General features: G+C 49.9%; 1 protein-coding gene across 1 annotated transcript in view; it reads right to left on the bottom strand.

Annotated features, from left to right (window-relative positions):
* The window catches only part of LOC139230096 (GRB2-related adapter protein 2-like), a 70,929-nt gene that overhangs the window by 34,778 nt on the left and 11,316 nt on the right, over nt 1–24,835 (bottom strand). Inside the window, exon 2 of the mRNA XM_070861911.1 lies at nt 4,235–4,326. Coding sequence (XP_070718012.1) covers nt 4,235–4,326 — 92 coding nt within the window. The remainder of the gene's footprint in view (nt 1–4,234; nt 4,327–24,835) is intronic.

The following is a 24,835-nucleotide window of genomic DNA, read 5'->3' as shown; positions in this document are numbered from 1 at the left end:
ATTCTCTATAATATACACAGGGAATGCTATTCTGTATAATATACATCGGCTGCTATTCTCTGTAATATACGCAGGAGCTGCTATTCTCTATAATATACACAGGAGCTGCTATTCTCTATAATATACACAGGGGCTGCTATTCTCTATAATATACACAGGGACTGCTATTCTCTATAATATACACAGGGACTGCTATTCTCTATCACATACACAGGGGCAGCTATTCTCTATAATATACACAGGGGCTGCTCGTCGCTGTAATATACACAGGGGCTGCTATTCTCTATAATATACACAGGGGCAGTTATTCTCTATAATATACACAGGGACTGCTATTCTCTATAATATACACAGGGGCTGCTAGTCTCTATACTATACACAGGTGCTGCTATTCTCTATAATATACATAGGTACTGCTATTCTCTATAGTATACACAGGACGGGCTATTCTCTATAATATACACAGGTGCTGCTATTCTCTATCATATACACAGGGGCTGCTATTCTCTATCACATACACAGGGACTGCAAGTCTTTATAATGTCACAGGTGCTGCTATTCTCGACAATATACACAGGGCCTCTATTATCTACAATATACACAGGGACTGCTATTCTCTATCACATACACAGGGGCAGCTATTCTCTATAATATACACAGGGGCTGCTCGTCGCTGTAATATACACAGGGGCTGCTATTCTCTATAATATACACAGGGGCAGTTATTCTCTATAATATACACAGGGACTGCTATTCTCTATAATATACACAGGGGCTGTTATTCTCTATAATATACACAGAGACTGCTAGTCTCTATAATATACACAGGGACTGCTATTCTCTATAATATACACAGGGGCTGCTATTCTCTATAATATACACAGGGACTGCAAGTCTTTATAATGTCACAGGTGCTGCTATTCTCGACAATATACACAGGGCCTCTATTATCTACAATATACACAGGGACTGCTATTCTCTATAATATACACAGGGATTGCTATTCTCTATAATATACACAGGGGCTGCTATTCTCTATAATATACACAGGGGATGCGATTCTCTATAATATACATAGGGACTGATATTCTCTATAATATACACAGGGAATGCTATTCTGTATAATATACACAGTGACTGCTATTCTCTATAATATATACAGTGACTGCTATTCTCTGTAATATACACAGGAGCTTCTATTCTCTGTAATATACACAGGAGCTGCTATTCTCTATAATATACACAGGAGCTGCTTTTCTCTATAATATACAAAGGAGCTGCTTTTCTCTATAATATACACAGGGGCTGCTATTCTCTATAATATACACAGGGGCTGCTAGTCTCTATACTATACACAGGTGCTGCTATTCTGTATAATATACACAGGGACTGCTATTCTCTATACTATACACAGGACGGGCTATTCTCTATAATATACACAGGTGCTGCTATTCTCTATCATATACACAGGGACTGCTATTCTCTATAATATACACAGGGAATGCTATTCTGTATAATATACATAGGCTGCTATTCTCTATAATATACACAGGGAATGCTATTCTGTATAATATACATCGGCTGCTATTCTCTGTAATATACGCAGGAGCTGCTATTCTCTATAATATACACAGGAGCTGCTATTCTCTATAATATACACAGGGGCTGCTATTCTCTATAATATACACAGGGACTGCTATTCTCTATAATATACACAGGGACTGCTATTCTCTATCACATACACAGGGGCAGCTATTCTCTATAATATACACAGGGGCTGCTCGTCGCTGTAATATACACAGGGGCTGCTATTCTCTATAATATACACAGGGGCAGTTATTCTCTATAATATACACAGGGACTGCTATTCTCTATAATATACACAGGGGCTGTTATTCTCTATAATATACACAGAGACTGCTAGTCTCTATAATATACACAGGGACTGCTATTCTCTATAATATACACAGGGGCTGCTATTCTCTATAATATACACAGGGACTGCAAGTCTTTATAATGTCACAGGTGCTGCTATTCTCGACAATATACACAGGGCCTCTATTATCTACAATATACACAGGGACTGCTATTCTCTATAATATACACAGGGATTGCTATTCTCTATAATATACACAGGGGCTGCTATTCTCTATAATATACACAGGGGATGCGATTCTCTATAATATACATAGGGACTGATATTCTCTATAATATACACAGGGAATGCTATTCTGTATAATATACACAGTGACTGCTATTCTCTATAATATATACAGTGACTGCTATTCTCTGTAATATACACAGGAGCTTCTATTCTCTGTAATATACACAGGAGCTGCTATTCTCTATAATATACACAGGAGCTGCTTTTCTCTATAATATACAAAGGAGCTGCTTTTCTCTATAATATACACAGGGGCTGCTATTCTCTATAATATACACAGGGGCTGCTAGTCTCTATACTATACACAGGTGCTGCTATTCTGTATAATATACACAGGGACTGCTATTCTCTATACTATACACAGGACGGGCTATTCTCTATAATATACACAGGTGCTGCTATTCTCTATCATATACACAGGGACTGCTATTCTCTATAATATACACAGGGAATGCTATTCTGTATAATATACATAGGCTGCTATTCTCTATAATATACACAGGGAATGCTATTCTGTATAATATACATCGGCTGCTATTCTCTGTAATATACGCAGGAGCTGCTATTCTCTATAATATACACAGGAGCTGCTATTCTCTATAATATACACAGGGGCTGCTATTCTCTATAATATACACAGGGACTGCTATTCTCTATAATATACACAGGGACTGCTATTCTCTATCACATACACAGGGGCAGCTATTCTCTATAATATACACAGGGGCTGCTCGTCGCTGTAATATACACAGGGGCTGCTATTCTCTATAATATACACAGGGGCAGTTATTCTCTATAATATACACAGGGACTGCTATTCTCTATAATATACACAGGGGCTGTTATTCTCTATAATATACACAGAGACTGCTAGTCTCTATAATATACACAGGGACTGCTATTCTCTATAATATACACAGGGGCTGCTATTCTCTATAATATACACAGGGACTGCAAGTCTTTATAATGTCACAGGTGCTGCTATTCTCGACAATATACACAGGGCCTCTATTATCTACAATATACACAGGGACTGCTATTCTCTATAATATACACAGGGATTGCTATTCTCTATAATATACACAGGGGATGCGATTCTCTATAATATACACAGGGGATGCGATTCTCTATAATATACATAGGGACTGATATTCTCTATAATATACACAGGGAATGCTATTCTGTATAATATACACAGTGACTGCTATTCTCTATAATATATACAGTGACTGCTATTCTCTGTAATATACACAGGAGCTGCTATTCTCTATAATATACACAGGAGCTGCTTTTCTCTATAATATACACAGGAGCTGCTTTTCTCTATAATATACACAGGGGCTGCTATTCTCTATAATATACACAGGGGCTGCTAGTCTCTATACTATACACAGGTGCTGCTATTCTGTATAATATACACAGGGACTGCTATTCTCTATACTATACACAGGACGGGCTATTCTCTATAATATACACAGGTGCTGCTATTCTCTATAATATACACAGGGAATGCTATTCTGTATAATATACATAGGCTGCTATTCTCTATAATATACACAGGGAATGCTATTCTGTATAATATACATCGGCTGCTATTCTCTGTAATATACGCAGGAGCTGCTATTCTCTATAATATACACAGGAGCTGCTATTCTCTATAATATACACAGGGGCTGCTATTCTCTATAATATACACAGGGACTGCTATTCTCTATAATATACACAGGGACTGCTATTCTCTATCACATACACAGGGGCAGCTATTCTCTATAATATACACAGGGGCTGCTCGTCGCTGTAATATACACAGGGGCTGCTATTCTCTATAATATACACGGGGCAGTTATTCTCTATAATATACACAGGGGCTGCTATTCTCTATAATATACACAGGGGCTGCTATTCTCTATAATATACACAGGGACTGCTATTCTCTATAATATACACAGGGACTACTATTCTCCATACTCTGCTTTTAATCTATTTAGCAAAGAAACAGATATTAGCGTCTTGATTCAGAGTGTGCTCACTGGGGTCACGTGTGGCCTGTGTTCTATCTCTGACACCTACCTGGGCATTTTAATTTCAATGTAGTTCTTTGGCACGAAACCTTCAAGCCCGTGAAGCTCAGCTTTGTACCAGTCATCCTCAGTGCTCAAGACCTGGAGGAAGAGATACACAAAGTGAGAAGCAACGTTTAGGATCTGATTCTAAGGGAACGGGATAATGTTGACCAGAACAAGCTATTTCGCCTTGTCCAGGTCAGCAGACACAGAGGACACGGGCTGTGCTTGAACGGGAGAAATTCAAAACTGATCTACGGAAACAATATGTCAGAGAGCGAGTCGTCAATGTATGGCCCAGGCTCCCGAGCGGGACGTTGGGAGCAGTTATTGTTGATTCATTCAAATGCAAATCAGGCAGATCTGTCAGCTGTAGCTCAGTGGGCAACACTCTCGCCTTTGAGTCAGATGGTCGTGGGTTCAAGTCTCACTCCAGGAACTTAAGCACAAAATTTTAGGCTGAAGCTCCCAGTGCAGTACTGAGGGAGCGCCGCACTGTCGGAGGGGCAGTGCCGAGGGAGCTCCGCAATGTCGGAGGGGCAGTGCCGAGGGAGCTCCGCACTGTCGGAGGGGCAGTACTGAGGGAGTGCCGCACTGTCGGAGGAGCAGTACTGAGGGAGTGTTGCACTGTCGGAGTGGCAGTACTGAGGGAGCGCCGCACTGTCCGAGGGGCAATACTGGGGGAGCGCTGCACTGTTGGAGGGGCAGTACTGAGTGAGTGCCGTACTGAGGGAGTGCTGCATTGTTGGAGGTGCTGTCTTTTGGATGAGATGTTAAACCGAGGCCCCGTCTGCTCTCTCAGCTGGATGTAAAAGATCCCATGGCACTATTTCGAAGAAGAGCAGGGGAGTTCTCCTCGGTGTCCTGGGGCCAATATTTATCCCGCAATCAACATCACTAAAACAGATTATCTGGTCATTATCACATTGCTGTGTGTGGGAGCTTGCTGTGTGCAAATTGGTTGCCGCGTTTCCCATATTGCAACAGTGACTGCACTCCAAAAGTACTTCATTGGCTGTAAAGCGCTTTGAGACTTCCAGTGGTCATGAAAGGCGCTATATAAATGCAAGTCTTTCTTTTAACATTTGCGTGAGAGTGTAACTGGGGAATTTGGCCGATGAGTTCAGTGAGTTTGATCCAGGGGCTGCACAATTTTCTCCCCATTTCTACGCCCCTCACGCAAAGCTGCCACACCAGGAACTCCGGATAGGAACGTGGGAATTGTGAGACCCAAAACCACCCAGCATTATCTAGTTCAAGCCTTCTCCCAGCCTGGGAGTCTCACGGCACGATGATAGAGAAGTCGGTGGTTAATCCCAGCCATCAAGCTCCATCAACTAGGCTTTCACTGCGAGCACTGGGTGGTAAGCTTTCCCCGTGCTTCAATGCCGAGCTGTATTACTGTAGAGGATTGGGGAGCAAGGTGACTTTCAGGTCGAACCTGTGGAATTCTCTGCCCCAGAGAGTTGTGGAGGCTGGGTCATTGAATATATTTAAGGTGGAGATAGACAGATTTTTGAGCGATAAGGGAGTGAAGGGATATGGGGAGCGGGCGGGGAAGTGGAGCTGAGGCCAAGATCAGATCAGCCATGATCTCATTGAATGGCGGAGCAGGCTCGAGGGGCCGAATGGCCGACTCCTGCTCCTATTTCTTATGAATTCAAGTGTGAGGGCCTCAACCACCAGCGTGCCTGGAATCAGGCGACTGAATCACGGGATCAGTAAGTAAGAACTTGCATTTATACAGCACCGTTCACCTCCTCAGGACGTCCCAAAGCACTTTACAGCCAATGAAGCACTTCTGAAGAGTAGTCGCTGTGGTAATGTGGGAAACGCAGCAGCCAATTTGCATTTTTCAGAAGTTAATAAGAGTATGTCTTACTGCAATTATACAGGGCCCTGGTGAGACCACACCTGGAGTATTGTGTACAGTTTTGGTCTCCTTACCTAAGGAAGGATATACTTGCCACAGAGGGAGTGCAACGAAGGTTCACCAGACTGATTCCTGGGATGGGGGGATTGTCCGATGAAGAGAGATTGAGGAGACTAGGCCGATATTCTCTAGAGTTTAGAAGAATGGGAGGTGATCTCATTGAAACATGCAACATTCTTACAGAGCTTGTCAGGGTAGATGCAGGGAGGGTGTTTCCCCCGGGCTGGGGGGTCTAGAACCAGGGGTCACAGTCTCAGGATAAGGGGTCGGCCATTTAGGACTGAGATGAGGAGAAATCTCTTCACTCAGAGGGTGGTGAATCTTTGGAATTCTCTGCCCCAGAGGACTGTGGAGGCTCAGTCGCTGAGTATATTCAAGGCTGAGATCGATAGATTTTTGGATGTTGAGGGAATCGAGGGATATGGGGATCGGGCGGGAAAGTGGAGTTGAGGTCGAAGATCAGCCATGATCTCATTGAATGGTGGAGCAGGCTCGAGGGGCCGAATGGCCGACTCCTGCTCCTAATTCTAATGTTCTTAAATATGAGAAAGAGAAAGGTCTCCTGTAAAGGTTTATGCTGATCGGCGACAGATTTACGAAGGGGAAAAGAATGAGGACACAGACGTAAGGTGATGGGCAAAAGAACCCGAGGGGGAGATGAGGAGAATGTGTTTACGCAGCGAGTTGTTGTGATCGGGAACGCGCTGCCTGAAAGGGCGGTGGGAGCAGATTCAATGGTGACTTTCAAACCGGGAATTGGATAAATACTGGAAAAGGAAAGATGTGCCGGGGCTGTGGGGAGAGAACGGGGGGAGTGGGACTGATGGGATCGCTCGCTCACAGAGCCGGCACAGGCTCGATGGGCCCAATGGCCTCCTCCTGTGCGGTGCGATTCTGTAAGGACCTTGAGTTGCAGTTTCTTGCAGAGTTTTGCTTCTAAACCACAGCAGAATCTTCTGAGAATCTTCCGAGGCTGTGCAAGTGTTGGTTTCCTCCCAGTGCACCTGCGATGCCCGAGACCACACAAGCCGACTTCAGCTCCCCTCAGTGCATCACTTCTCTCTCTCTCTCCCTCCCTCTCTCTCTCTGACTCGGAGCCTCAGCTTCCTGACATCATCTGATAGCAATGCGCCAACTGACAGCACACTCCCCGTTATCGCCCACTCCAATCTTTGACAAGCGACAGCAGCACAACCGCTGGTTTTTCGGTTTTTTTTCAGCATCCTATCTCTGCCTGCAACCTTCCCATTCGATGGCCAGGGAGGCTTCTTTGCCCCTTAATTCTCGGGACGGGGTCGGGGGGGAACGGGGCAGACTGTCACAACACGCTCTGCGGACACGGTCCCGCCGGACTCGGGCGTGGGCCAGCCCGGATAGGGGTCAGAGGTTCACTGAAAAACATTGGCGGGCTGGCCTTGTTTTCCTTCCACCAATCCCGGCAGCTCCCATGGTCAGTTTTAGCCAGAGTCAGCCACAGAGTAGCACGTTTATTGCACTCAAATCTCATAACGTGCCCTGGTGGGATTTGAACTCATGACCAAGTGGGGATATGGGGAGAGGGTTGGTAGATGGGGTTTGGGGGATATGGGGAGAACATGGGTAGGTGGGATTGGGGGATATGGGGAGAAGGTGGGTAGGTGGGATTGGGGGACATGGGGAGAAGGTGGGTAGGTGGGGGTTGGGGGAGAAAGGGAGAGGGTGGGATTATGGGAGATTGGCAATGAGGAGCAGGACTCCTCGTTGATTTCCCTCTCCACCACCCTCTCAGCCAACACATTCCAAATCCTAACTTCTCGAACCCCGTTGGGACAGCGAGTTCACCCAGCGAGCGGCTGGAACTGCTCGAGAGGCTGGAAGGTCAGAGTGTCAGACAACCTCAACAATCCAGCTGCCTGTACCTTCAAGTATAATTCTCTCTGTGTTGCTCGTAATGAACTTTGTTACCTCCAGACTTGCCTATTGCAACGCACTCCTGGCTGGCCTCCCACATTCCACCCTACGTAAACTAGAGGTGATCCAAAACTCGGCTGCCCCGTGTCCTAACTCGCACCGAGTCCCGCTCACCCATCACCCCCTGTGCTCACTGCCCCGCATCCTAACTTGCACTGAGTCCCGCTCACCCATCACCACCTGTGCTCACTGCCCCGTGTCCTAACTCGCACCGAGTCCCACTCACCCATCACCCCCTGTGCTCGCTGCCCCGTGTCCTAACTCGCACCGAGTCCCGCTCACCCATCACCCCCTGTGCTCGCTGCCCCGTGTCCTAACTCACACCGAGTCCCACTCACCCATCACCACCTGTGCTCACTGCCCCGTGTCCTAACTCGCACCGAGTCCCACTCACCCATCACCCCCTGTGCTCGCTGCCCCGTGTCCTAACTCGCACCGAGTCCCGCTCACCCATCACCCCCTGTGCTCGCTGCCCCGTGTCCTAACTCACACCAAGTCCCGCTCACCCATCACCCCCTGTGCTCGCTGCCCCGTGTCCTAACTCGCACCGAGTCCCGCTCACCCATCACCACCTGTGCTCACTGCCCCGTGTCCTTACTCGCACCGAGTCCCGCTCACCCATCACCCCCGGCGCTCGCTGACCTACATTGGCTCCCAATTAAGCAACGCCTCGATTTCAAAATTCTCATCCTTGTTTTCAAATCCCTCGCCCCTCCCTATCTCTGTAATCTCCTCCAGCCCCACAACCCCCCGAGATCTCTGCGCTCCTCTAATTCTGCCCTCCTGACCATCCCTGATTATAATCGCTCCACCATCGGTGGCTGTGCCTTCTGTTGCCTGGGCCCCAAGCTCTGGAATTCCCTCCCTAAACCTCTCCACCTCTCTACCTCTCTTTCCTCCTTCAAGACGCTCCTTAAAACCGACCTCGTCGGTTTTGCTGAAGACGAACCCATCTTTGCTGAAGAATTCACCGCAACACGTTGCTATTAAGAACTAGTTGGTTTATTAGCAAAGGTTTAACAATCACACTACACATTACCGGTTCATCCACCAGGCTCACAACCACCTGCCCCATCGTGGATCCCCCGAACCCAACTGGTCGGGGTTTTATTGAGTCTTGTGAACATCACGTGATTGGCTAAGCCACTCACAACTCAACAGCCCTACCAACCCGTGAGCATGCTCACTGGGGCACACATTACATGTGTCAAATTTTTAAAATCTTGTAATACTCCTGTGAAGAGCCTTAGTCGTTTCACTACGTTAAAGGTGCTATATAAATACAAGTTGTTGTTGTTGTTGCATCTCCTCAACTCGGTGAGCCCAGCTACATCGACGCAGGGTAAGACTGATGGCAGACGGTTAGAGCCCACCCTAGGCTGCAGCTCAGGAAACCAGCAGGATGTCCGCTCTCTGTGCTGAGAGTATTCTCACGCACTGAGCGATAATGCCGGTACATTGCACCTTCTCACACTTAGCTGCTGACAAATTCACAACAGCCAAGATGGGTCCATCATACAGAAATGAGTAATTCACGGACTTTGTTAGGAGTCGGTCTATAAATGAACTGGTCACACATCACATGCTAGTTACACGGACATTCTCTGTCCAATTTCTAACCTTTTTCTGCACGTGAATTTTGTAAATGGAACACACTCCCAGGGCAGGTACAGCACGGGGTTAGATACAGAGTAAAGCTCCCTCTACACTGTCCTATCAAACACTCCCAGGGCAGGTACAGGGGGTTAGATACAGGCTAAAGCTCCCTCTACACTGTCCTATCAAACACTCCCAGGGCAGGTACAGCACGGGGTTAGATACAGAGTAAAGCTCCCTCTACACTGTCCCATCAAACACTCCCAGGGCAGGTACAGGGGGTTAGATACAGAGTAAAGCTCCCTCTACACTGTCCTATCAAACACTCCCAGGGCAGGTACAGGGGGTTAGATACAGAGTAAAGCTCCCTCTACACTGTCCCATCAAACACTCCTTGGGCAGGTCCAGCACAGGGTTAAATGCAGAGTAAAGTTCCCTTTACACTGTCCCATCAAACACTACCAGGGCAGTCACAGAACAGTGTAGATACAGAGTAAAGCTCGCTCTACATTGTCCCATCAAACACTCCCAGGGCAGGTACAGCACGGGGTTAGATACAGAGTAAAGCTCCCTCAGTAATGCCCCTCCGACAGTGCGGCGCTCCCTCAGTACTGCCCCTCTGACAGTGCAGCGCTCCCTCAGTACCACCCCTCCGACAGTGCGGCACTCCCTCAGTACTGCCCCTCCGACAGTGCGGCACTCCCTCAGTACCACCCCTCCAACAGTGCGGCGCTCCCTCAGTACTGCCCCTCCGACAGTGCGGCGCTCCCTCAGTACTGCCCCTCCGACAGTGCGGTGCTCCCTCAGTACCACCCCTCCGACAGTGCGGCACTCCCCCTGTACTGCAGCACTCCCTCTGTACTACTCTGTCAGGCTGAAGGTGGCAGGTGCAGGACATCAGTGAACCAGTTGATTTTATGTCTAACAACCAAAATGACAGCGTTTCTGTTGCCTGGCCACAAGTTACCCGCTTGATTGGAATCATTTTCATAGTTTAGCTCAGGGTCACTCGGTTACGTTACATGACGGTTACTCCCGAGGCCTGGACTAATAATCCAGGGAACGGGATTTTAAATCCCACCACGGCAGTTAGAAAAATGGAATTTAGTTTGTGAAAATCTGGAATTAAAAAGCTGAGGTTAGTAAAAGTGACCGTGAAGCTGTCAGATTATCGTAAAAACCCAACTGGTTCACCGATGTCCTTTGGGGAAGGAAAACCGGAATCTTTATCCCCGGTGTCTTGGGGCCAATATTTATCCCTAAGTCAACATCACTAAAACAGATTATCTGCTCATTATCACATTGCTGTGTGTGGGAGCTTGCTGTGCGCAAATTGGCTGCCGCGTTTTCCACATTACAACAGTGACTACACTCCAAAAGTACTTCATTGGCTGTAAAGTGCTTTGGGACGTCCTGAGGTTGTGAAAGGCGCTATATAAATGCAAGTCTTTCTCTTTGCTGTTTACGTGTGTCACAGTGTTGGTAAACAGTATCGCTGGTCAGGGAAGGAGGCCACTGAACTCTGAACTCGGTCGCTGCAATCGACTGACCCTTAAGAATTATTTTGGCCAAGAAGGGTCCGTCGGCATTTATCATCCAAAGATAAAAGCGATGAAGCTGGCCAAAGGACCTTTGAGTTAGGCGGGTTTATCAGCTGCCAAACTCCCTCAGCTCTGCATTTTCAGTTTATGACAATCCTGGCTTGAAATAAAACTGGGACACGTGGTATTTACAACCGCAACATCTGTCTGGAGCTGTGTTCACACTCAATGTGTTTGCTCTCTCGGAATAGGGATCAGAAGATACTCAGTCACTCCCAACATGGAAGTGAAACATCACACACTGATGCATTCACCCGTCCGCCAACGCCTCGATCTTAAAATCCTCATCCTTGTGTTCAAATCCCTCCATGGCCCTCGCCCCTCCCTATCTCTGTAATCTCCTCCAGCCCCACAACCCCCCGAGATGTCTGCGCTCCTCTAATTCTGCCCTCCTGACCATCCCTGATTATAATCGCTCCACCATCGGTGGCCGTGCCTTCTGTTGCCTGGGCCCCAAGCTCTGGAACTCCCTCCCTAAACCTCTCCGCCTCTCTACCTCTCTCTCCTCCTTCAAAATTCTCCTTGAAACCTCCCCCTTCAACCCAATTTTTTGGTCACCTGCCCTAATATCTCCTTATGTCAAATTTGGCAAGAGGTCAGAATTGGAGGGGCGCAGAAATCTGGGGCGGGGGGGGAGGGGGTGGGGGGGTTATGGGGCTGGAGGAGATTACAGAGATAGGGAAGGGGCGAGGGCCATGGAAGGATTTGTAAAGAAGAATGAGAATTTTGAAATCGAGGCGTTGCTTAACCAGGAGCCAAAGCAGGTCAGTGAGCACAGGGGGTGATGGGTGAGTGGGACTCGGTGCGAGTTAGGACACGGGGCAGCGAGCACAGAGGGTGATGGGTGAGCGGGACTCGGTGTGAGTTAGGACACGGGGCAGCGAGCACAGAGGGTGATGGGTGAGCGGGACTCGGTGCGAGTTAGGACACGGGGCAGCGAGCACAGGGGGTGATGGGTGAGCGGGACTCGGTGTGAGTTAGGACACGGGGCAGCGAGCACAGAGGGTGATGGGTGAGCGGGACTGGGTGTGAGTTAGGACACGGGGCAGCGAGCACAGGGGGTGATGGGTGAGCGGGACTCGGTGTGAGTTAGGACACGGGGCAGCGAGCACAGGGGGTGATGGGTGAGTGGGACTCGGTGCGAGTTAGGACACGGGGCAGCGAGCACAGGGGGTGATGGGTGAGTGGGACTCGGTGCGAGTTAGGACACGAGGGCAGCCGAGCTTTGGATGAGCTGAAGTTTATGTAGGGTGGAAGATGCTCAGTTGAAGCAGCCCTGGTATCTAGGTTAGACCAAACATCACGAGGTAAAGCAACGGGCTGTCAACTTGCAAGCAACATCCCACACCCGGCTGCAGGTCTCGCTCTGAGTGTGCACAGATTTCGAGTTGTGGCTGTTATAGAAACCGCGCAGAATTCGGGAGTCGCTGAGAGCATTCAGTGCCACAAGGGCCTTCTCTCTCCCTCGCCTCTGCATGCTTTGCAATAATCCTGCAACCTTGTCCTTGCTCATGTTAAAACCTGTCAACTGAGAGTGACTCCCACAGGGACAGACACGTTTAGCTGTTGACCTAGTTGACGGCTTGGTACTGAGTACTTGGTGCTTGGCAGAGGAGCAGCGAATGGGGGTACGGGACCCAGAAGAGCCGAGGGCCCAGGGGCAGCAGGGGCCCAGCCCACACTGTGCGATATGTGGGCGCACTGGGTCCGTGCAGCAGAGCTGGTCTCCAGTCGTCCTGGTTAACCCTTGCCACTGGACCAAGACCTCGCTCTGTCAACCCCGTGTGGTGGCTGGTGTGCAACGGTCACCCCACGTTAAAACAATCCACCCACAGGCATCTTCCACCCCTGGAGTTCAGGACTGGAATATCGGGTTCTCCATTGAAACATCCCTTTTGGTGTGGAAGCAAGTCATCCTCGTTCGAGGGACCACCTATGATGATCAGTCTGCATGTGTGGGTGGTGTAAGCGGGGGGCCAGAATTCTCGCCGCAGGAAACGTGGAACATTGAGGAAAGTTTAAATTATTGCGAATGGGGAAATACCCTCTGGGAGAGGCAGGGCCAATGACAAGCGGGGTCATTGATTTAAAGTTGTCACTATCGGCGTGAGTAGGTTGGGCAGGAGAAATATCTTTACATGGAAGGAATGCTTTGCCTCGCAGTGATTGAGGCAGACTCGATTGCATCTTTGAAAGGGAAAATTGAATAAATATTTGAAGCTGAAGCAGATACAGACTATGGGGAGAGAGCGGGGCAGTGGGATTGGTTTGGGGATTGATACAGGACTATGGGGAGAGAGCGGGGCAGTGGGATTGGTTTGGGGATTGATACAGGGCTATGGGGAGAGAGCGGGGCAGTGGGATTAGTTTGGGGATTGATACAGGACTATGGGGAGAGAGCGGGGCAGTGGGATTGGTTTGGGGATTGATACAGGGCTATGGGGAGAGAGCGGGGCAGTGGGATTGGTTTGGGGATTGATACAGGGCTATGGGGAGAGAGCGGGGCAGTGGGATTAGTTTGGGGATTGATACAGGACTATGGGGAGAGAGAGGGGCAGTGGGATTGGTTTGGGGATTGATACAGGGCTATGGGGAGAGAGCGGGGCAGTGGGATTAGTTTGGGGATTGATACAGGACTATGGGGAGAGAGCGGGGCAGTGGGATTGGTTTGGGGATTGATACAGGGCTATGGGGAGAGAGCGGGGCAGTGGGATTGGTTTGGGGATTGATACAGGGCTATGGGGAGAGAGCGGGGCAGTGGGATTAGTTTGGGGATTGATACAGGTCTATGGGGAGAGAGCGGGGCAGTGGGATTAGTTTGGGGATTGATACAGGGCTATGGGGAGAGAGCGGGGCAGTGGGATTGGTTTGGGGATTGATACAGGGCTATGGGGAGAGAGCAGGGCAGTGGGATTAGTTTGGGGATTGATACAGGACTATGGGGAGAGAGCGGAGCAGTGGGATTGGTTTGGGGATTGATACAGGGCTATGGGGAGAGAGCGGGGCAGTGGGATTAGTTTTGGGATTGATACAGGACTATGGGGAGAGAGCGGGGCAGTGGGATTAGTTTGGGGATTGATACAGGGCTATGGGGAGAGAGCGGGGCAGTGGGATTAGTTTGGGGATTGATACAGGACTATGGGGAGAGAGCGGGTCAGTGGGATTAGTTTGGGGATTGATACAGGGCTATGGGGAGAGAGCGGGGCAGTGGGATTAGTTTGGGGATTGATACAGGGCTATGGGGAGAGAGCGGGGCAGTGGGATTAGAGCCTTGTCCCATTGTTTAAAGCGACCTACCAGTAAGATGCCAATCCCGTTTCATGGGCGTTTACAGGAACTGTCGAATTGGACCTGAAACCAAATGAAATCCAGTTTGTGGGACACTGATGTCAGGCGGTGTGAATGGGGTTAATTTCACTGCCTCCTCCCACACTACTGTTCGGTGATACAATGATTGACCAGATTTTGACCTTTTATATGACAACCATTACATTTTAATCATTAAAATAAATAATTTCAAATCTAGGTCACTGACTGTCCAGGCGATCACATACATACTGCACCATACAACAAACAACTTGTATTTATATAGCACTGGTAACGCAGTGAAACATCCCACCAAGCCACATTATGAGATATTAAGTCAGGTGACTAAAAGCTTGGTCAAAGAGGTGGGTTTTAAGGAGCGTCTGGAAGGAGGAGAGAGAGGTAGAGAGACGGAGAGGTTTAGGGAGGGAGTTCCAGAGCTTGGGGCCCAGGCAACAGAAGGCATGGCCACCGATGGTGGGGCGATTATAATCAGGGATGGTCAGGAGGGCAGAATTAGAGGAGCGCAGACATCTCGGGGGGTTGTGGGGCTGGAGGAGATTACAGAGATAGGGAGGGGCAAGGGTCAGGGAAGGATTTGTAAACAAGAATGAGAATTTTGAAATCGAAGCATTGCCGGACCGGGAGCCAATGTAGGTCAGCGAGCACAGGGGGTGATGGGTGAGCGGGACTTGGTGCGAGTTAGGACACAGGGCAGTGAGCACAGGGGGTGATGGGTGAGTGGGACTTGGTGTGAGTCAGGACACGGGGCACAGGGGGTGATGGGTGAGCGGGACTTGGTGCGAGTTAGGACACGGGGCACAGGGGGTGATGGGTGAGCGGGACTTGGTGCGAGTTAGGACACGGGGCACAGGGGGTGATGGGTGAGCGGGACTCGGTGCGAGTTAGGACACGGGGCAGCTGAGTTTTGAATCAGCTCTAGTTTACGTAGAGTGTGGGATACCAGCCAGGAGTGTACCGGAATGGTCAAGTCTGGAGGTAACAAAGGCATGGATGAGGGTTTCAACAGCGGAAGAGCGCAGGACGTTCCGCACGGACTTGGTTACCGCCGCCAACCGAGACGGAACACAATTTTTCCCCCAAGTACGTACCGAAGAGCACATTCCACTTGGGTGGGGAGAAATCAAGAGAATATTGTGCGAGGAAAAGACAGTTTAAAAAAAAACCTGAGAGATATAACCGTGATTTGTAAAACAGGACATGATTTATAGGGTCATACGCCAGATTTCACCGAGCGAATTGTAGGAGTTGTAGCAGTTGCTTAGTGAAGGAAGTTTGGGTGAGCCTGGATGAATTGCAGCTCCAACAACACTCAAGAAGCTCGACACCATCCAGGACAAAGCAGCCCTCTCGATCGGCACCCCATCCACCACCTTCAACACTCACTCCCGCACACCATGGCTGCATTGTCTAGCATCAGTAGAGTCAGCCGTGGCTCAGTGGGCAGCACTCTCACTTCAGAGTCAGAAGGTCGTGGGTTCAAGTCCCACTCCAGAGACTTGAGCACAAAAAACCTAGGCTGACACTCCCAGTGACTGCACTGTCGGAGGGGCCGTACTGAGGGAGTGCTGCACTGTCAGAGGTACTGTCTTTCGGATGAGACGTTAAACTGAGGCCCCGTCTGCCCTCTCAGGTGGACGTAAAAGATCCCAGGGCACTATTTTGAAGAAGAGCAGGGGAGTTCTCCCCGGTGTCCTGGGACCAATATTTATCCCTCAATCAACATCACCAAAACAGATTATCCGATCATTATCTCATTGCTGTGTGTGGGAGCTTGCTGTGCATATATTGGCTGCCACGTTTCTCACATTACAACAGTCACTACACTCCAAAAGTACTTTGTTGACTATAAAGCGCTGTGAGACATCCGGTGGTCATGAAAGGCGCTATATAAATGCAAGTCTTTCTTTTCTTTACCTACAAGATGCACTGCAGCAACTCGCCAAGGCTTCTTCAGCAGCACCTCCCAAACCCGCGACCTCTACCACCTAGAAGGACAAGGGCAGCAGGCGCATGGGAACACCACCACCTCCACGTTCCCCTCCCAGTCACACACCATCCCGACTGGGAAATATATCGGCCGTTCCTCCATCGTCGCTGGGTCACAATCCTGGAACTCCCTCCCTAACAGCACTGTGGGAGCACCTTCACCACACGGACTGCAGCGGTTCAAGAAGGCGGCTCACCACCACCTTCTCAAGGGGCAATTAGGGATGGGCAATAAATGCCGGTCTTGTCAGCGACAAGTCACTGGTGGGCGTAGTTTATAGGCCCCCAAATAATAACTTCACGGTGGGGCGGACAATAATCAAGGGAATAATGGAGGCATGTGAAAAAGGAACCTACATATCGATTGGTCAAATCAAATCGCACGGGGTAGCCTTGAGGAGCAATTCATAGAATGCATACGGGTTTGTTTCTTAGAACAGTATGTTACAGAACCTACAAGGGAGCAAGCTATCTTAGATCTGGTCCTGTGTAATGAGACAGGAAAAATAAACGATCTCCTAGTAAAAGATCCTCTCGGAATGAGTGATCACAGTATGGTTGAATTTGTAATACAGATTGAGGGTGAGGAAGTAGTGTCTCAAACGAGCGTACTATGCTGAAACAAAGGGGACTACAGTGGGATGAGGGCAGAGTTGGCTAAAGTAGACTGGGAACACAGACTAAACAGTGGCACAATTGAGGAACAGTGGAGGACTTTTAAGGAGCTCTTTCATAGTGCTCAACAAAAATATATTCCAGTGAAAAAGAAGGGCGGTAAGAGAAGGAATAACCAGCCGTGGATAACCAAGGAAATAAAGGAGAGTATCAAATTAAAAACCAATGCGTATAAGGTGACCAAGGTTAGTGGGAAACTAGAAGATTGGGAAAATTTTAAACGACAGCAAAGAATGTCTAAGAAAGCAATAAAGAAAGGAAAGATAGATTACAAAAGTAAACTTGCGCAAAACATAAAAACAGATAGTAAAAGCTTTTACCGATATATAAAATGGAAAAGAGTGACTAAAGTAAATGTTGGTCCCTTAGAAGATGAGAAGGGGGATTTAATAATGGGAAATGTGGAAATGGCTGAGACCTTAAACAATTATTTTGCCTCGGTCTTCATAGTGGAAGACACAAAAACCATGCCAAAAATTGCTGGTCACGGGAATGTGGGAAGGGAGGACCTTGAGACAATCACTATCACTAAGGAGTTAGTGCTGGACAGGCTAATGGGACTCAAGGTAGACAAGTCCCCTGGTCCTGATGAAATGCATCCCAGAGTATTAAAAGAGATGGCAGAAGTTATAGCAGATGCATTGGTTATAATCTACCAAAATTCTCTGGACTCTGGGGAGGTACCATCGGATTGGAAAGCAGCTAATGTAACGCCTCTGTTTAAAAAAGGGGGCAGACAAAAGGCAAGTAACTATAGGCTGGTTAGTTTAATGTCTGTAGTGGGGAAAATGCTTGAAGCTATCATTAAGTAAGAAATAGCAGGACATCTAGATAGGAATAGTGCAATCAAGCAGATACAACATGGATTCATGAAGGGGAAATCATGTTTAACTAATTTACTGGAATTCTTTGAGGATATAACGAGCATGGTGGATAGAGGTGTACCGATGGATGTGGTGTATTTGGATTTCCAAAAGGCATTCAATAAGGTGCCACACAAAAGGTTACTGCAGAAGATAAAGGTACGCGGAGTTAGAGAAAATGTATTAGCATGGATCAAGAATTGGCTAACTAACAGAAAGCAGAGAGTCGGGATAAATGGGTCCTTTTCAGGTTGGAAATCGGTGGTTAGTGGTGTGCCACAGGGATCAGTACTGGGACCACAACTGTTTACAATATACATAGATGACCTGGAAGAGGGGACAGAGTGTAGTGTAACAAAATTTGCAGATGACACTAAGATTAGTGGGAAAGCGGGTTGTGTAGAGGACACAGAGAGGCTGCAAAGAGATTTAGATAGGTTAAGCGAATGGGCTAAGGTTTGGCAGATGGAATACAATATCGGAAAATGTGAGGTCAGCCACCTTGGGGAACAAAAACAGTAAAAGGGAATATTATTTGAATGGGGAGAAATTACAACATACTGCAGTGCAGAGGGACCTGGGGGTCCTTGTGCATGAATCCCAAAAAATTAATTTGCAGGTGCAGCAGGTAATCAGGAAGGCGAATGGAATGTTGGCCTTCATTGCGCGAGGGATGGAGTACAAAAGCAGGGAGGTCCTGCTGCAACTGTACAGGGTATTGGTGAGGCCGCACCTGGAGTACTGTGTGCAGTTTTGGTCACCTTACTTAAGGAAGGATATACTGGCTTTGGAGGGGGTACAGAGACGATTCACTAGGCTGATTCCGGAGATGAGGGGGTTACCTTATGATGATAGATTGAGTAGACTGGGTCTTTACTTGTTGGAGTTCAGAAGGATGAGGGGTGATCTTATAGAAACATTTAAAATAATGATAGGGATAGACAAGATAGAGGCAGAGAGGTTGTTTCCACTGGTCGGGGAGACTAGAACTAGGGGGCACAGCCTCAAAATATAGGGGAGCCAATTTAAAACCGAGTTGAGAAGGAATTTCTTCTCCCAGAGGGTTGTGAATCTGTGGAATTCTCTGCCCAGGGAAGCAGTTGAGGCTAGCTCATTGAATGTATTCAAATCACAGATAGATAGATTTTTAACCAATAAGGGAATTAAGGGTTCTGGGGAGCGGGCGGGTAAGTGGAGCTGAGTCCACGGCCAGATCAGCCATGATCTTATTGAATGGCAGAGCAGGCTCGAGGGGCTAGATGGCCTACTCCTGTTCCTAATTCTTATGTTCTTATGTTCTTATGACACCCACATTCCGAGAAATAATTTTTAAAAAGTCAGATTTTCTTGTTACCTCGCTGCACAGTTTCGTTTCTTTTTTCTAAGAAGGCTATTCAGCGAGTGTTGTTCAATCAGTTCCTAAAATAACAGCCCCAAGAGTTGATTCACTGTCGTTGCAGCCAAATGCTAAAATTGAGCAGGCAAGCATTTCCTTCCGTATGCCGGTAAAATCGCCTCGTGCTGTGTGAGCTGTATATAGCTGTTCCTAATTCTTATGTTCTTATGGAACGTTGGTATTTACCGCCCAGAACAGGCCACTGGGCCCCACCGCTCCGTGCCGGGGTTTATGCCCCACCGCTCCGTGCCGGGGTTTATGCCCCACCGCTCCGTGCCGGGGTTTATGCCCCACCGCTCCGTGCCGGGGTTTATGCTCCACACCATCCCCCTCCCACCTCTCTCCCTCTCACCCCATCACCATCTCCTTCTATCCCTTTCTCCCTCATGTGTTTATCCAGCTTCTCCTATAAATGCATCTCTGCTATTTAGCGATGAGGGAAGACTGGATAGGCTGGGGTTGTTTTCTTTGGAACAGAGGAGGCTGAGAGGAGACCTGATTGAGGTTTATAAAATGATGAGGGGCCTGGATAGAGTGGATAGGAAGGACCTGTTTCCCTTGGCAGAGGGGTCAACAACCAGAGGGCATAGATTTAAAGTAATTGGGGGGAGGTTTAGAGGGGATTTGAGGGGAACTGTCTTCACCCAGAAGGTGGTGGGGGTCTGGAACTCATTGCCTGAAAGGGTGGTAGAGGCAGAAACCCTCACCACATTTAAAAAGTACCTGGATGTGCACCTGAAGTGCCGTAACCGACAGGGCTACGGACCGAGAGCGGGAAAGTGGGATTAGGCCGGGTAGCTCTTTGTCGGCCGGTGACACAATGGGCAGAATGGCCTCCTTCCGTGCTGCAAATTTCTGTGATTCTGTGATTCAACCCCTCCCTGTGGCAGTGAGTTCCACATTGTCACCACTCTCTGGGTAAAGAAGTTTCTCCTGAATTCCCCATTGGATTGACTAGTGACTGTCTTATATTGATGGCCTCTAGTTGGGTGCTTCTCTATATGGGTATTTGGAATGACAACTCGGTTGGAGTACAATCACTGGGCGATGTTCCTTTCACACCAGTAAGGGCTGTCAGATTGAGACCACACTGGAGTGTGTCAGTCTGCAAGGCCAAGGTTGTGAGCAGAGCTTGGGCTTGTACAAGTAACCTCAGCCGCAATAAATCCAATTCCTTTTCTTTGTTCACTCGATGTTCCAATGTGGGGAAACCTAACGACGCAACTTAACAACAGCGCCGCATTCACTGAGCCGCCAGTGGAGGTGTTCAACAGGGATGGACACATTTCAAAGGGAATGAGAATCAGTCCCAGGACAGGAGGCCGCAAAGGGAGCCTGCAATCTTGTCTCCACACCGACCACTCAGGCTTATACTGTGCAGCACAGGGGAAGGGGAAAGCACAGAAAGGAATATCTTTAAGAACATGAGTTAAGACCTGCGTTTAAAAGAAAGAAAGACTTGCATTTATATAGCGCCTTTCACGACTTCCAGATGTCTCAAAGCGCTTTACAGCCAATGAAGTAATTTTGGAGTGTAGTCACTGTTGTAATGTGGGAAACGCGGCAGCCAATTTATTCACAGCAAGCTCCCACACACAGCAATGTGATAATGACAAGATAATCTGTTTTAGTGATGTTGATTGAGTGATAAATATTGGCCCCAGGACACCGGGGAGAACTCCCCTGCTCTTCTTCGAAATAGTGCCATGGGATTTTTTTATGTCCACCTGAGAGAGCAGACAGGGCCTCGGTTAAACGTCTCATCCAAAAGACAACACCGCCAACAGTGCAGCACTCCCTCAGCACTGCACTGGGAGTGTCAGTGTGGATTTTTGTGCTCAGGTCCCTGGAGTGGGACTTGAACCCACAACCTGATGTGTATGTGCTGCCCACGGAACCACGGCTGAGCTAAAAGGAATTTAATACAAACGCATTAAATATTCATACGGAGCAGTGTTAATTGAGAAATATTGCCCTATCTGACCCAGAAAATGTGCAAAGGGTGGTTAAACACTTCAAAACACAAAAGCTGAAAGAAGCTCTTCAGCAAATGGACAACACAAAGCAGCCCTGAATATAGGCCGACCTGTGAAAGCAGGTAGTTACACTGAAAGTGCAGCGTGCCACAGTTCTGTCATAACTAAACTAGATCTGAATCATTTGGAAGGAAATCAGATGAATGTACACAAGGTTTAGCTGGGTGCTGTTCCCAAGTGGGACACAAGCAGCAAGCTCACGGAGCAAAGGGCTGGTTGAGGGCAGAATGTTGGCCAGGACTCTGGGAGAACTCTTTGCTCTTCCAAAGAATGCAGCTTTTAAACACTTTATTTTCAACTCTACTCCATCAGTGTCAGCTGTGGCTCGGTGAGCTGTCCCCTCAACTCTGCGTCAGAAGTTCGTAGGTCCAAGCCCCCCCGCCCCCAGTAATCCAGGCTGACACGCCAGAGCACTATTCAGAGAGTACTGCCCCTCCGACAGTGCGGCACTCCCTCAGTACTGCCCCTCTGACAGTGAGCGCTCTCTCAGTACTGCCCCTCCGACAGTGAGCGCTCTCTCAGTACTGCCCCTCCGACAGTGAGCGCTCTCTCAGTACTGCCCCTCTGACAGTGCGGCACTCCCTCAGTACTGCCCCTCTGACAGTGCGGCACTCCCTCAGTACTGCCTCTCCAACAGTGCGGCGCTCCCTCAGTACTGCCTCTCCAACAGTGCGGCGCTCCCTCAGTACTGCCCCTCCGACAGTGCGACACTCCCTCAGTACTGCCTCTCCGACAGTGCGGCACTCCCTCAGTACTGCCCCTCCGACAGTGCGGCGCTCCCTCAGTACTGCCCCTCCGACAGTGCGGCGCTCCCTCAGTACTGCCCCTCGGACAGTGCGGCGCTCCCTCAGTACTGCCCCTCCGACAGTGCGGCGCTCCCTCAGTACTGCCCCTCCGACAGTGCGGCGCTCCCTCAGTACTGCCCCTCCGACAGTGCGGCGCTCCCTCAGTACTGCCCCTCCGACAGTGCGGCGCTCCCTCAGTACTGCCCCTCCGACAGTGCGGCACTCCCTCAGTACTGCCTCTCCAACAGTGCGGCGCTCCCTCAGTACTGCCTCTCCAACAGTGCGGCGCTCCCTCAGTACTGCCCCTCCGACAGTGTGGCACTCCCTCAGTACTGCCTCTCCGACAGTGCGGCACTCCCTCAGTACTGCCCCTCCGACAGTGCGGCGCTCCCTCAGTACTGCCCCTCCGACAGTGCTGCACTCCCTCAGTACTGCCCCTCCGACAGTGCAGCGCTCCCTCAGTACTGCCGCTCCGACAGTGCAGCACTCCCTCAGTACTGCCCCTCCGACAGTGTGGCGCTCCCTCAGTACTGCCCCTCTGACAGTGCGGCACTCCCTCAGTACTGCCTCTCCGACAGTGCGGCGCTCCCTCAGTACTGCCCCTCCGACAGTGCGGGGCTCCCTCAGTACTGCCCCTCCGACAGTGAGCGCTCCCTCAGTACTGCCCCTCCGACAGTGAGCGCTCCCTTAGTACTGCCCCTCCGACAGTGCGGCACTCCCTCAGTACTGCCCCTCCGACAGTGAGCGCTCCCTCAGTACTGCCCCTCCGACAGTGAGCGCTCCCTTAGTACTGCCCCTCCGACAGTGAGCGCTCCCTCAGTACTGCCCCTCCGACAGTGCGGCGCTCCCTCAGTACTGCCCCTCCGACAGTGCGGCGCTCCCTCAGTACTGCCCCTCCGACAGTGCGGCGCTCCCTCAGTACTGCCCCTCCGACAGTGAGCGCTCCCTCAGTACTGCCCCTCCGACAGTGCGGCGCTCCCTCAGTACTGCCCCTCCGACAGCACGGCACTCCCTCAGTACTGCACTGGGAGTGTCAGCCTAGATTTTTGTGCTCGAGTCCCTGGAGTGGGACTTGAACCCATGACCTTCTGACTCAGACGCGAGAGCGCTGCCCACTGAGCCACGGCTGACACCAGTAGCCAGTAGTTTCGCTGACAACATTGTCTATAACCAGCTGCGAATCGGCCCAGGACCAGAGCTTACGTCAGATTCTTTTTGTGAGGAACAGTTACGCGAGCACGTGTTTTCCTTCTTTTTTTGTTCCCTCCTGATTCAGAGCCGAGCACAAATCCCTTGATCGCAGCTTCCTGGTTTCGTTCTCTCAAGTTAATATTGGTATTTTGAATTTCCCCTTTTCGGCCCGACAATTCTGTGGCCTCCTGGTGCAGGGCTGCTCCTCCCTCCCGCGCAGCACACCAATGCTCCACGCGCCATGTGACTCCGTTGCCGTGGGGGGATTTCCATCTTGCGCACAGCCTACTTTCGCAATGAAAGTTTAAGAAGAGGTCGGGCAATCAGCGGACTTGCCTTCCCGTTAGCAACGATCTCACATTCACAGTGTCACTCACCTCGTCTCTCAGGGTCTCCGCCCCTGCCTCAGCTCATCCGCTGCGGAAGCCCTCATCCATGCCTCTGTTACCTCCAGACTTGACTATTCCAACACACTCCTGGTTGGCCTCCCAACCTACGCAAACTTGAGCTCATCCAAAACTCGGCTGCCCCGTGTCCTAACTCACACCAAGTCCCGCTCACACATCACCCCCTGTGCTCACTGCCCCGTGTCCTAACTCGCACCGAGTCCCACTCACCCATCACCCCCTGTGCCCCGTGTCCTAACTCACACCGAGTCCCGCTCACCCATCACCCCCTGTGCTCGCTGCCCCGTGTCCTAACTCGCACCGAGTCCCACTCACCCATCACCCCCTGTGCCCCGTGTCCTAACTCACACCGAGTCCCGCTCACCCATCACCCCCTGTGCTCGCTGCCCCGTGTCCTAACTCGCACCGAGTCCCACTCACCCATCACCCCCTGTGCCCCGTGTCCTAACTCACACCGAGTCCCACTCACCCATCACCCCCTGTGCTCACTGCCCCGTGTCCTAACTCACACCGAGTCCCGCTCACCCATCACCCCCTGTGCTCACTGCCCCGTGTCCTAACTCGCACCGAGTCCCACTCACCCATCACCCCCTGTGCCCCGTGTCCTAACTCACACCGAGTCCCGCTCACCCATCCCCCCTGTGCTCGCTGCCCTGTGTCCTAACTCGCACCAAGTCCCGCTCACCCATCACCCCCTGTGCTCACTGCCCCGTGTCCTAACTCGCACCAAGTCCCGCTCACCCATCACCCCCTGTGCTCACTGCCCCGTGTCCTAACTCACACCCAGACCCGCTCACCCATCACCCCATGTGCTCGCTGCCCCATGTCCTAACTTGCACTGAGTCCCGCTCACCCATCA

The sequence above is a fragment of the Pristiophorus japonicus genome, chromosome 19 (assembly GCF_044704955.1).
Source record: "Pristiophorus japonicus isolate sPriJap1 chromosome 19, sPriJap1.hap1, whole genome shotgun sequence".
Classification (NCBI taxonomy): domain Eukaryota; kingdom Metazoa; phylum Chordata; class Chondrichthyes; family Pristiophoridae; genus Pristiophorus; species Pristiophorus japonicus.
This window is presented reverse-complemented; position numbering and strand designations above follow the sequence as displayed.